Raw genomic sequence first — 13303 nt, 5'->3', positions numbered from 1 at the left:
CCAGTAGGATGGCTAGTTTGTCTTCTCCTCTCCCAGTAGGATGGCTAGTTTGCTGATGTCAGGGAGGCTTCTGAAGTTCAGGTGGATCTGTTCAATTTTTGGGTAGTAATGATTTCTAATGTGGTTATACTCAAGACAGGTGATGGTGAAGTGCACTAAAACGGTTTTGATCCTGTGCATCCTCATTGTGTGTGTGTGTACGGGGTGTTCACTCACTGTCCCTCAGATTGAGACATGCAACAATATCTGTAGCTGCTGTGTTGCAGCTTGATTTCTCTTCTCCCAGTAGGATGGCTAGTTTGTCTTCTCCTCTCCCAGTAGGATGGCTAGTTTGTCTTCTCCTCTCCCAGTAGGATGGCTAGTTTGTCGTCTCCTCTCCCAGTAGGATGGCTAGTTTGTCTTCTCCTCTCCCAGTAGGATGGCTAGTTTGTCTTCTCCTCTCCTAGTTGGGTGGCTAGTTTGCTGATGTCAGGGAGGCTTCTGAAGTTCAGGTGGATCTGTTCAATTTTTGGGTAGTAATGATTTCTAATGTGGTTATACTCAGGACAGGTGATGGTGAAGTGCACTAAAACGGTTTTGATCATGTGCATCCTCATTGGGCCTCGGTCATTTCGAGCCATTGCATCATGTCTCAGTCAGCTCCCATTTTATAACAGTGAACTTGTCTACAAAGAGATGAAGGATGAGAAAAAAAAATATTTTGTTGCATCAAATTTAAACTTGGCTCGGCGGGTAATTACAATGACTTGCCCACCCACCGTACAGAGCTTTCAGCTGTTGGTGAAAAGCTGTGATGCACCAGACGTCATGTTGTACCCATCTGAAAAGAACACAGGTGTGGTCTTTGTTTAAGAGGTGTGATTAATGGGGTTTTTTTTGTGGGGTTTTTTTAATAACGGAGCAACTGCTGCAGGCTAGCAGGTAGGCAATGATAATGGCTGTTATACCTCTTCCTCGTTTCCGTTTCTGCAAAAATCCAAATTTACTTGATAGTGTTAATCCAGCGCTGTTGCTCTGCAAGTATACACCCCACCCCACAAACAAAATGAAAGACAGCATCGCAATATTTGAAATGTGACGAATGAAATGTTCACAATCAATGACACGATAAAGATAAAATGGTCTTACTCTTGTACGACTGATAAAATCACATGAAATGTTTGTAAGTTCTGACCGGACCTGAAAATGCCCACAAAAGAATTTCTCTGAAGTTATTACACTGCTTGGAAAATAGAATTTCAATATCTGACCACATTATGAAAGAATATAGAGAACAATTAAAGTAAATCCATTACAAATACCTACCCTTTGGTCCAGTAGTGTCCCAAACACCAATATGAAGAAGCCCTTTATAAAAATGCAAGGATTAGCATCTCAACCAGGAGGGTTATTTCCAAAAGCCGAGTGTTAAACATCTTCTTAGCCATATAAAATAAGCACGATACAACAGCCCACACTACAAGTGTATATGAAGCAGAGTAATTTTTCAATATCTGCATTGAGTACCTGTAATGAATTGAAGACTGCAAAAGCAATATGGATCGCTTCGTTGCTCGGGTTGGTCATGGTTCCTACCCCAAGGCCCCACGTGGTTCCGAAAAAAGGTGTGAGGACAGCCAGACTTCTAGCAATGACCACTAACACATTCCTCTCAGAGGCCCATGCAGAGTCCCTGATACTCCTCCTCTTCAACACTTGGTACAACATCACCAACAGGATCACTAAATTTGTGACGCTGATCAACAGGGCAGGGATCACAAATGCCAGCAGAGCCTTAGATTCATACCAGTTCAACCAGCAGACACCTGTATCCCGAATGTAGTTGTCGGGCGCGGTGATGGCTATGGTTATGATAGTAATAATAAGAGGCATCCCGTATCCCAGAGAGAAACCGATACCCATCATGGTTTTTTCAGTCAAACCCCCTTCAAAGACTTTGACTGTGCGGTAGAGCAACAGCAGGGCTGATGCCAGCATCCAGAAGAACAGGGCAAGGTAAAACAAATGTATGAAGAATGTCGCCGCGATGCATGCCAGGGAATTGTTCTCATCTGATGTATGTGCCCCGATGATAAACCATATGTCTGCAATTAGGAGGGACATGGCGATATTAACAATGGAAACATGGCGCAGGTATAAAGTACTGTTTCTGCTTATTTTTCTCCAAATTATAGCTTCGATGATGAGGCATATGACCAGACACGACAAGGAGATGCCAACTCCTATGTAGGTGATGAAATCCAAGGCTTTCTGCAAGGATTCTGGAATGAAGGGTGACATGAGGATAGAGAAGGAGGTGAGATGGTTGCAGTTGCAAGTCACAGTTTCATTACCATTCCGCACCAATTCACATCCCTCATCTTCCCAGCCCCCGAGATCGTTGAAGAGGCTGAAGTTCCAGAAGACGCACTGAGGGTTGTCCAGAGATGTATTAAACACATCAAAGGCAAACGACACATTGTTTATAATATCACTGGACTTCACCAGAACCACGTTTCCATTAATGGCATTGCGCGTATCGTTGTCGGCATTTCTTGCAGGGAGTATGTTGTCCATCGTGGCAAAGTTTATTGTGGTGATAAATTTTAGTGAGCCATCAGACATTGGTATATCTATCCCCACGGAAGAGTTAAGGTCAGCACTGAAGGAGTCTGTGAATGTAGTCTTGTTCAGGAGAATAAGCTGTGTGACGATTTCAAAAGATTCGTTGGTAAGGGCATTTGATATCATCTCAATTGAAAGCAGTAAGAGTGAGCTCTCGCTTCTAGCCTTAGGTGTTCCTGATTTTACTTCTGAACCGTAGTTTCTGGTGGAATTGGCGTTTAGGAAGTTCCATGAATCCTTAGCTTCATTTGACGACAGGACATTTGCAACTATGAGGACATTCTGAAAGCGAAAGAAAAAAACACGTTTTATGATGAATGATGCAGAAAAAGACATTATCAACCAAGTCCCCTTCCATTTTGATCGCTAACAAATGTATTTAAAGGAAAAATGAGATGGCCTAGACCCACTCACATACCTCCATCAGAACTTTATTTATAGGGGTAGACAAGGATGTGTTTGCCACCCGATCCACTATGTCAACAATTGCGCCAATGTTTGCAGGTGATTGAACCACTCGCTCGATGAAGTTGACAGAGACGTTGCGGAGTCGTTCCAAAAAATTTGGAAGTGTATTCGCATCCAGAAACTTGAGTTAGTTAAAAGGAGGGAAGAATTTTCATTGCATTACAATATATGGTTAAAGAAAAATGGAATATAAAGAATAACTTTACTTTTGCAGTACAGACACATGTTTCAGGCACTTGGTGTAAAATGAATAGACCCAGTCACTGAAAATATTTGTGCCACCCACTTTTTTGTCTTCCTTTAACACTATTTCTCTACCGTGAACAGAGCCAACTTCATCACAGATTTCTACAATATCTTAAATCTCAAATTACAGCAACTTAATAAGATCAAGTGCAGATAATAACATCCTTATCCAAATGTAGGTCCACGATTCATCTGCAAGCTCAGTTTCCAAAACCTTTGTGTTTAGAACGTAGTGCGTCTTTGTTGTAGTTAGGGGTAGAAATAGGGTGGGAAATTGAAATCAAAACCCATGATGAGTACAAATCCAGGAATTAATCTGCTCATGGCTAGCGAGTGCAACACTAGACGAATGTGCTGTAAACCTAAACTAGCCCACATTTTTCTGTGGACATCTGCCGAAACTCCTTCAAGGACCCCTGAAGGTCTCCTGATCCTTCTTCCAAGGCGACAGTGGTAGTTATTTGGCAAGTGCCAGGTCATTTAACTTTCTTTTTTTGGGAGGGGGGGGGCTTTTTTGGCCTCCTTTTTCTCCCCAATTGTACTTGGCCAATTACCCCACTCTTCTGAGCCACCCCAGTCGCTGCTCCACCCCCTCTGCCAATCCAGGGAGGGCTGCAGACTACCACGTCTCCTCCGATACATGTGGAGTCACCAACTGCTTCTTTTCACCTGACAGTGAGGAGTTTCACCAGGAGGACGTAGCGCGTGGGAGGATCACGCTACTCTCTCCGGTTCCCCCTCCCCCCCGAACAGACGCCCCGACCGACCAGAGGAGGCGCTAGTGCAGTGACCAGGACACATACCCACAATCGGCTTCCCTCCCGCAGACACGGCCAATTGTCTCTGTAGGGATGCCCGACCAAGCTGGAGACAACACGGGGATTTGAACCGGGATCCCCGTGTTGGTAGGCTACAGAATAGACCGCTACGCCACCCGGACACCCCGTCATTTAACTTTCTGTTTGGCTAACTCAAGCTCTTCTAAAACATTCCTTGCCTCCAAAACACTTGATTTCTCAAAAATTTGAAACTTCTATTTAATTTGCCACTGATAATCCCAGGAAAGACCTCAGACTCAGAAGTATCTTCTTGTGTGATATCTTCATAACTCTGTGTAACAGAACATTTGAATCTTTGCTTTTTCATAACATCTCTCTTTCACTCTATTCGCATATATTCTCGTTGTTGATGTAACACCGTGTGTCAGAAGCTTTGACAGCAAATAACTGGAGAACAGCTTCACCTCAGACTCGGCACGCAGTTCATCAATCACTTTGAGGACACAGTTGTTTTGCTCATCCTCCCATTTGCCACTTGCTTTACAAGTGGCAGTCCTCTCGCCAGTCTCATCTTCTTTGCAGGGAGCTATGGCCTTGTCACCAACCTTTCCATTGCCAAAGACATCATGATTCAGACATACAAATTCTGGAGAAAAAGAAAAAAAAATCCTCAACACTAGCATAGGAAACTGATGGATGATAGTTCCTTTTCATGGGAAATACTGTGAAATGTTCAGAGGTTGAGCTTTTACCCTCATCGGACAAGATGACCGTTAGTTGCACTTTGAATTGCTGGTTGTTTTTCTCTTCACAAGTGAGCTGCTTTTGGCGGTTGACACAGTTGAGGATCGTGTAGTTATGGGTGATGCAAGCGGAGCTACTGCCTGAACATACAGTAACATCAATCACCCACAGAACTAGTAAAATATATTTGTTGGCATAAAAAATGTCTACCATTTTGTCACATTTAGGTTTTTTTTTAGTCTATCAGTACTTAGATAATGTTTTCATGACTGAATAGATGAATTCAAAATATATACTATATTATGCAGTATTTTTTTTTACCAAGTAGATAATAAGTAAAAATGGGTAATTTCTTTAATTAATCTCATAGACTGTAATATACAGAAAATTTCAGTGATTTGAAAACAACTGACAAAAGATTTTGGGTGTATATCGATCTAGCCACATATACACATCCTCACAAAGAATTAAACAAAACAAAAAAAAAACGTTTTTTCTCTGGCAAGCATACCTTGGACAAGTATGTTTTCCCCGTCTTTTAGCTGGACCTGGTAGGGGCTTTGAACACAGCACTTCAGTTGTATTTGTGTACCAGTTCCATTCCCGCACTGGACATATGTTCTTATGGGTTCCACTCGGATTGCAGGAACAGGTTGGACAGGGAATGATCCAGTCTGCTGGAAGACTGTTCTGTCTCTCAGCAAACATTCATAACTCCCTGAAAATGAAACAAGGTTCTCCCTTTTTCTCCCCAGTTGTATCTGGCCAATTACCTCACTCCTCCGAGCTGTCCTGGTTGCTACTCCACCCCCTCTGTCGATCCGGGGAGGGCTGCAGACTACCACATGCCTCCTCCGATACATGTGGAGTCGCCAGCCGCTTCTTTTCACCTAACAGTGAGGAGTTTCACCCCCCCTCCCCCTGAACAGGCGCCCTGACCGACCAGAGGAGGCGCTAGTGCAGCGACCAGGACACATACCCACATCCGGCTTCCCACCCGCAGACACGGCCAATTGTGTCTGTAGGGACGCCCGAACAAACCTGAGGTAACATGGGGGTTCGAACCGGCAATCCCTGTGTTGGTAGGCAACGGAATAGACCGCTATGCTACCCAGACGCCCACGAAAATAACTGTTTTTTAAAGTGATTTTATTTTGTCATGGCTGTAAAGCACCAGCCTAATAATGTATACAATCGAGTTGTTTTTCTTTATTGAGCACTGCACTACAAATGGAAATGTTATATTCCCCTAGCTTATGGCACAAGAATTTGCAAAAAAAAAGTGCAGAGCGTGTGTGTTGTTGTATCAAATGCAACCAATGGGATGAATTATGTTTGGATTGGAACAAATCTGACCCACATACTTACCACTGTCACTGGTGAAAAGTGGTCTTACTGATAGTTTTGCCTGTCCGCCCTGTTTATAAGCATTGTGTCTCGCAGTAATCGGCCCTCCATTAATTTTCCACTCTGCAATCCAGTTGGTGGTAAAGTTAAGATCTGCAGGCGGGGGCCCACAGGACACTGTCACAGCTTCCCCAACAAATGCCTGACTTGGTGTAAATGTTAAGGGTGTTGGACCTTAATTGAGAAATAAAACAACAATTCGTAATCATACAAGCTGTGGTTTCCACACAGGGCAGATCTAGGAAGTCTACTCCTGTTGCCACCCCAACAACAAAAATAGATGCTGATTTTGTGTAAGTGGTCAGGTCAGATGACATTAAGCACTGAGGGCAACCCTTTTTGGTCTCGGATTAGCACTGCTACAATTACACAATTATAAGCTCTGAACTTGTTACCAGATTTTTCATTCCTCCACCAAAAAGCTGTCTGCAAATACAACAATTACCCAACAGAGGAAGACTGCAAAGATGGCTGAAGGATGTTATTTTCATTTCTCTATGACTTTGAATAGGTTTCCTATTCTTTTATACCCAAATGGTCATTTGTATTGATTTACCAAATGGTATCACCTCATCCTCTTGATTGCACAACTATATAAACTGCAATTTTATTGTAAAGAATATATTTCAAATTTTAAGAACAATTTGAGTGCTAAGAAATCGCCTTTGGCCATCCGACACCCGGTGCCTCTGTGCATACAGTGATCAAAACTTCCTAATTTAACAAACTACACCGATCAAGCAAAACATTTCAACTACGTGCCTAATATTGTGTAAGTCCCCCTCATGCCGCCAAAACAGCTCTGACCCGTGGAGACATGGACTCCACAAGACATCTGAAGGTGTCCTCTGGTATCCGGCACCAAGACGTTAGCAGCAGATCCTTTAAGTCCTGTAAGCTGCAAGATGGGGCCTTCATGGATAGGACTTGTTTTTCCAGCACATCCCACAGATTCTGGATCAGATTGACATCTGGGGAATTTAGAGGTCAAGGCAACACCTCGAATTCTTTGTCATGTTCCTCAAACCATTCCTGAACAATTTCTGCAGTGTAGCAGGATACATTGTCGTGTTGAAAGAGGCCACTGCCATCAGGGAATACCGTTGCCATGAAAGGGTGTACTTTGTCTGTACCAGTGTTTAGGTAGGTGGTACATGTCAAAGTAACATCCACATGAATGCCAGGACCCAAAGTTTCCCAGCAGAACATTGCCCAGAGCATCACACTGCCTCTACCGGTTTGCCTTCTTCTTGTAGTGCATCCTGATGCCATCTCTCCCGCAGGTAAAAGACGCAGACGTCCACATGATGTAAAAGAAAACATGATTCATCAGATCAGGCCACCTTCTTCCATTGCTCCATGGTCCAGTTCTGATGCTCATTGTAGGTGCTTACACAGCAAGCTGTGATGCACTGTGTGTTCTGACACCTGTCTATCATAGCCAGCATTAATTTTTTCAGCAATTTGAGCTGCAGTAGCTCTTCTGTGGGATCAGAGCAGACGGGCTAGCCTTCTTTCCCCACACTTATCAATGAGCCTTGGGCACTCATGACCCTGTCGCCAGTTGTCCTTCCTCGGACCACTTTTGGTAGGTACTGACCACTGCACACCAGGAACACCCCACAAGATGTGCTGTTTTGGAGATGCTCTGACTCAGTCATCTAGCCATCACAATTTGGCCCTTGTCAAAGTCGCTAAGATCCTTACGCTTGTCCATTTTTCCTGCTTCCAACACATCAACTTCAAGAACTGACTGTTCAATTGCTATCTAATATATCCCACCCCTTGACAGGTGCCATTGTAACAAGATAATCAATGTGATTAACTTACCTGGTAGTGGTTTTAATGTTTTGGCTGATCAGTGTATGATAAAAACAAAACTTGACAAAGTATAATACCTCATTCTGTTAAAATTCTTGAAGTAGATCTTTCAAATATTTCAATGAACTTGTATGAGAAATGTGGCATTCTTACTTTTAGTTATGATATGGTATTTTTCTCCCAGCTGTGTGAAAACTCCCCACTCTGCAGCAATTATTTCTAAGGGGTCAAAAGAGGTGCTCCTGACGGTATATTCGGCGATGATGCTCCCACTCCTGTTACAGAGAATCCAATCTACATTCAGTCTAAATCAAGAAAAACTCACCCACCCGCCCCCCCGCCCTTTTTTCTCCCCAATTGTATCTGGTTAATCACCCCACTCTTCCGAGCCGTCCCAGTCGCTGCTCCATCCCCTCTGCCAATCCGGGCGAGGGCTGCAGACTACCCCATGCCACCTCCGATACATGTGAAGTCGCCAGCCGCTTTTTTTCACCTGACAGTAAGGAGTTCACCAGGGGGACGTAACACATAGGAGGATCACGCTATTCCCCCCCAGTTCCCCCTCCCCCCGAACAGGCACCCCGACTGACCAGAGGAGGCGCTAGTGCAGCGACCAGAAAACATACCCACATCCAGCTTCCCACCCGCAGACATGGCCAATTGTCTGTAGGGATGCCCGACCAAGCCGGAGGTAACACAGGGATTTGAACCAAAATCATATAAACAACAAGAGCAAGACTAAGAAATATGGTGTTTAGACTCCAGTATTTATTGATCATTCTCAATAAACTGATTGAAGAACTGTGGTTCAATAGACAGTTGACCAGATAAACTACTGAGAAGAAAAAAATGCACTCATTCATTCAGTCATTATCCAAACCGCTTATCCTGCTCTCAGGGTCGCAGGAATGCTGGAGCCTGTCCCAGCAGTCATGGGCGGCAGGCGGGGAGACACCCTGGACAGGCTGCCAGGCCATCACAGGGCCAACACACACACACACACACACACACACATTTACACCTAGGGGCAATTTAGTACGGCCGATTCACCTGACCTACATGTCTTTGGACTGTGGGAGGAAACCGGAGCACCCGGAGGAAACCCACGCAGACACGGGGAGAACATGCAAACTCCACACAGAGGACGACCCTGGATGACCCCCAAGGTTGGACTACCCCGGGGCTCGAACCCAGGACCTTCTTGCTGTGAGACGACCGCGCTAGCAAAAACAAATGACTAACAACTACGCAATAACAATAAACATACTCAAATAGATTTAAATTAGCGGTACAGCAGTGAGGGTGAAATTTCACTCACCTTAAGCGCACTAAGCCTGCTGATCTATAACCCGTCATGGCCGCCTGGAAGCTTAATTTAAGCTGTTCGAGAAATAAATATCCTTGTTACTTGGTATGACAGTTAAAACATTGACATGGCATCTGAGGTGCATCATTGCAATGGTGTTTGGTGTGCATGCATGTGTGTGTGTGTGTGTGTGTGTGTGTGTGTGTTTGTGCATGCATGCATGCATACCATCACGGACAGACCTGAAGACATACAAGTGCACACATACCAGTGCTGTAACACATACATAGTACTTGGGCTCACACACAAACACACAATAAGACTCACAGTGTTGTCGATTTCCTTGAAGAGAGAGTTACTCGGGTCGTTGTATTCCGGTTTGAATTCTATGTCCATGGTGAACTCACGGCTCTGCACAAGAACTACAAGAGAAGCAGCCATTACTACAAAGACAGAAAGTACCCTGAGGCCATCTTTGGTTCTGTTTGGTCTGAAATACCTTTCGCTGTGGTTGTTGTGGGTGTTGCTGTCGATGCTGCAGGTGTGGTTGTTGTGGGTGTTGCTGTCGATGCTGCAGGTGTGGTTGTTGTGGGTGTTGCTGCAGGTGTGCTTGTTGTGGGTGTTGCTGTCGATGCTGCAGGTGTGCTTGTTGTGGGTATTGCTGTTGTTGTGGCCATGGTGCTGTGTGTTGTCGATGGGTGGGGAGTGGTTGGAGGTGCTGAAGTTGTTTTTATAGTGAAACGGGGGGAAAAAAACAATAAATCTGAAATGTTTTTCCCTACTACTGTCAAACAGACTTAGTGACTCATTAACTTTCAGCTCTATTTGCAAAACGCAGCTCCAGAACTCTCTCCAACAGTTATAATATGGTATTTTATAATGAGTCATACTAAACAAAATTGAATGAAGACTTTTAATGTAACGTGAACAGTGATGAGACTAAAACAAAATCAGATCTGAGCACCGAAGGATTAAAATATGAGCTTTGCGTCCGGGTAGCGTGGCGGTCTATTCCGTTGCCTACCAACACGGGGATCGCCGGTTCGAATCCCCGTGTCACCTCCGGCTTGGTCGGGCGTCCCTACAGACACAATTGGCCGTGTCTGCGGGTGGAAAGCTGGATGTGGGTATGTGTCCTGGTCGCTGCACTAGCGCCTCCTCTGGTCAGTCGGGGTGCCTGTTCGGGGGGGGGGATTGGGGGATTAGCATGATCCTCCCACACGCTACGTCCCCCTGGTGAAGCTCCTCACTGTCAGGTGAAAAGAAGCGGCTGGTGACTCCACATGTATCGGAGGTGGCATGTGGTAGTCTGCAGCCCTCCCTGGATCGGCAGAGGGGGTGGAGCAGCAACCAGGATGGCTCGGAAGAGTGGGGTACATTTGCGGAGAAAAAGGGGGGGGTATATATATAGGCTTTGAGTGTGAGCGTAGTCTTGGTTTGACAGATTGAGAAACATGATGGATGTGACCTTGCTGGCTCAGTGGGCTGCTGCTTACAAACCATGAGGCCATACTGCCAAGAGGATGCTGCTGAACTGACTGCTGACCTTTGAGAGGAGGATTGTCATTTACATGTAAAGAACTTGGCTTTCCATGTCAAAAAAAAAAAACGGCAACAATAGCGGGGGAAAAAAGTCGCCAACTTAGTAATAGGGGTTGAGGCATTTTTCAGTCCTGCATAATTATAAAGTATATCTGATACAGATGCCAACGGTAGACCTCAGTACACAACTGGGAATCCTAATTATATCAAATGATGACTTTTGTAATGGGTCTGTTAAAGACTCGGGAGGGGTTATGTTTGTATGCTATGTAAAACAGTTGTGTTAATGGGACTGAAGGGATGTTTGTGGTTTGCTTTAGAGTACTCAAGTGTAGAGCAGAATAAATGACTTTCTTCTCGGTAGAATTGGAGTCTAGGTTCTGATAATGTGGAAGGATGTGTGGGAAGATGGTGGCACGAATTCACGTTTGCGGCGGCCTCACCCAGCACCGTCCATGCAGTGTCATTATCTGCGTCTTAAGTTTTGTCTTCGTTTGATGGCTGGGAGAACTTGGTGTGCTGGGCCCAGGGACCACAGCCCTGCCCGGAGGTGCGCCTGAGGAGGTGACACCGAGGGCGGTCTGAAAGGATGCAGAAGCGGGGCAGGCTAAGCTAACTGCTAGCCCATGCAGACCGGCAGTTCCGACAACATCGAGGGCGGTCTGGCGGCAGCCTCGCCTGGCTTTGACTGTGGTGTTTTTGGTGTCATCGTGTGGACTGCGAGGAGGTGTGTCGAGGGTGTCTGGCCGGAAGAGCTGGCATTGGATCGGCTGAGGGAGCCCGGTCTGCTGCATCCGGTGGGCCCAAGGACCACGGCCCCTGCCCGGAGCTGCACCCGAAGAAGAACCACTGAGGGCGGTCTGACAGGACGCGAAAGCGGGGCAGGCTAAGCTAACTGCTAGCCCATGCAGACTGGCCGTTAACAAGATATTTTATACTCTGGCTGCATCTCATACATGTAACATAACTGCAATATCCATAAGCAAGGTGAAGAATACGTACCTCCTCGAGAAAAACTATTTGGTCCAGGTATGTTATTTCCCTGATTACAGCTTTAGAGAGTTGGGTGGAGTATGATGCCTCAAACTGTTCGCAAAATCTCATGTAAAGCTCAACCAGCTAATCTCAAACGCTGTCACTTGTATGTACAAAACTTAGGGGTGTATTTGCATCTAATGGCATAAATGTAAATGGCTGAAACGAAACTAGTTGTTGTAGGCTTTGTCAAGTTCACATCTGCAACAGGTTCCTCAAGAAATTTAAGTGTTATATAAACAGGAAAATAAAAGGCAAATATCAGGAATTTCATGGTGATTTTTTGAAAAACTAAGAGTATAATTTTGTCTGTCATACACAAGTAGAACTTTAAAGTGTAAATTCTACAGAGGGGATTGTGTTTTCCTCATGTAAAAATGAAAATAAAAAATTTTGGTCATACCGGCAGATGACTGTGAAGGACATGGAGCTAGACCTATGGGGAAAAAAATCAAAAAGGTCAAATCATGATACTTTAATATGCATGCTCAAGAAAATCACAGAAAATCTAATCAGTTCACCTTGACATGAATTTTGTGACTTTTTGAAAAAACTTTTGACTTGACCTTCTGAAAATTTGAACTGATTCAACTTTCAACTTTCTTTCCCAGCAAAAACAAACAGTCAAAAATTGGTATATACATTAATACTGGATGTGAACATTGAGCTGGTAGTATACAATGTTGAGTAGCCATGGCTGCAGGCTGGAGGTTGAAGCCCCACCCAACAGATGTAGCTCAGCTCCATACATGTAGCCCCACCCTCCCTTCTGTTTCTTGGGAGCTGGGACGGGGGCTACATATTAGGGGTGTGTTTAGGGTTGTGTTACACGTATAGCCCAACATATAGTTCTGCTTCAGCCTTTAGCCAGGAGCTTCTCTAATAGGTGGCTATTCATAAACGTATGTATATACTCACTTGTGATTGTCTCACAAAACTGCCCCTCAGGAGGAATCCCATTGATGCAGCTGCAGGTTTCTGTTGTAGTGTTGCTGCACTCACCATAGGTGGCACACTTGTCACATGACCAGCCGTACTGCTCCTCACACCTGCACTGTAGGGTTCCAGTGGTGTTTGGATAACACACTGGGAAGGAAATTTAGATTGAGAGAGAGACCACAATAACCTGCCAAACCAAGCAAATCATGAAATATGCAGGGTGTCACAACAGATTAGTAGCTGGAGGTACTTACCTGTAGTGAGGTTTGCCTCTGTTACAAGAAAACTCTCAGAAATGGGGAAAGGAAAATAGAAATACATCAGGTTGTATTTCAGTATCCTTATGAAATCTGCTGGCGCCATGTAAACTGGGATGTCCATCGCCCCCACAATGTCAATCACCCATGTATTT

General features: G+C 44.8%; 1 protein-coding gene across 1 annotated transcript; it reads right to left on the bottom strand.

Annotated features, from left to right (window-relative positions):
* Window positions 1–206: 206 nt before the first annotated feature.
* LOC130124864 (adhesion G-protein coupled receptor F1-like) lies at window positions 207–13272 on the bottom strand. Its single transcript, XM_056294210.1, has 16 exons — window positions 13146–13272; window positions 12871–13038; window positions 12356–12388; window positions 9875–9946; window positions 9703–9797; window positions 9388–9449; window positions 8223–8344; window positions 4850–4981; window positions 4562–4743; window positions 3023–3193; window positions 1507–2886; window positions 1306–1347; window positions 1129–1179; window positions 948–1014; window positions 764–820; window positions 207–665 (listed from the first exon to the last, which is right to left on the bottom strand). The coding sequence occupies exons 1-15, from the start codon at window positions 13270–13272 to the stop codon at window positions 771–773; spliced, it is 2754 nt and encodes a 917-aa protein (XP_056150185.1). The 3' UTR covers window positions 207–665; window positions 764–770.
* Between the last annotated feature and the right edge of the window lie 31 nt (window positions 13273–13303).

The sequence above is a fragment of the Lampris incognitus genome, chromosome 15, assembly GCF_029633865.1.
Source record: "Lampris incognitus isolate fLamInc1 chromosome 15, fLamInc1.hap2, whole genome shotgun sequence".
Taxonomy (NCBI): domain Eukaryota; kingdom Metazoa; phylum Chordata; class Actinopteri; order Lampriformes; family Lampridae; genus Lampris; species Lampris incognitus.
This window is presented reverse-complemented; position numbering and strand designations above follow the sequence as displayed.

What these genes read in the sequence shown, in the direction of transcription:
- LOC130124864 (XM_056294210.1), bottom strand. Translation starts at nt 13,272, where the DNA reads ATGGACATCCCAGTTTACATGGCGCCAGCAGATTTCATAAGGATACTG. An exon ending in TCCTTCACAGTCATCTGCCG is followed by an intron (nt 9,947 to 12,355) that starts GTATGACCAAAA and finishes CCACACCTGCAG; the next exon opens with CATCGACAGCAACACCCACA. An exon ending in CAGTCTTCAATTCATTACAG is followed by an intron (nt 1,348 to 1,506) that starts GTACTCAATGCA and finishes ATTTTTATAAAG; the next exon opens with GGCTTCTTCATATTGGTGTT.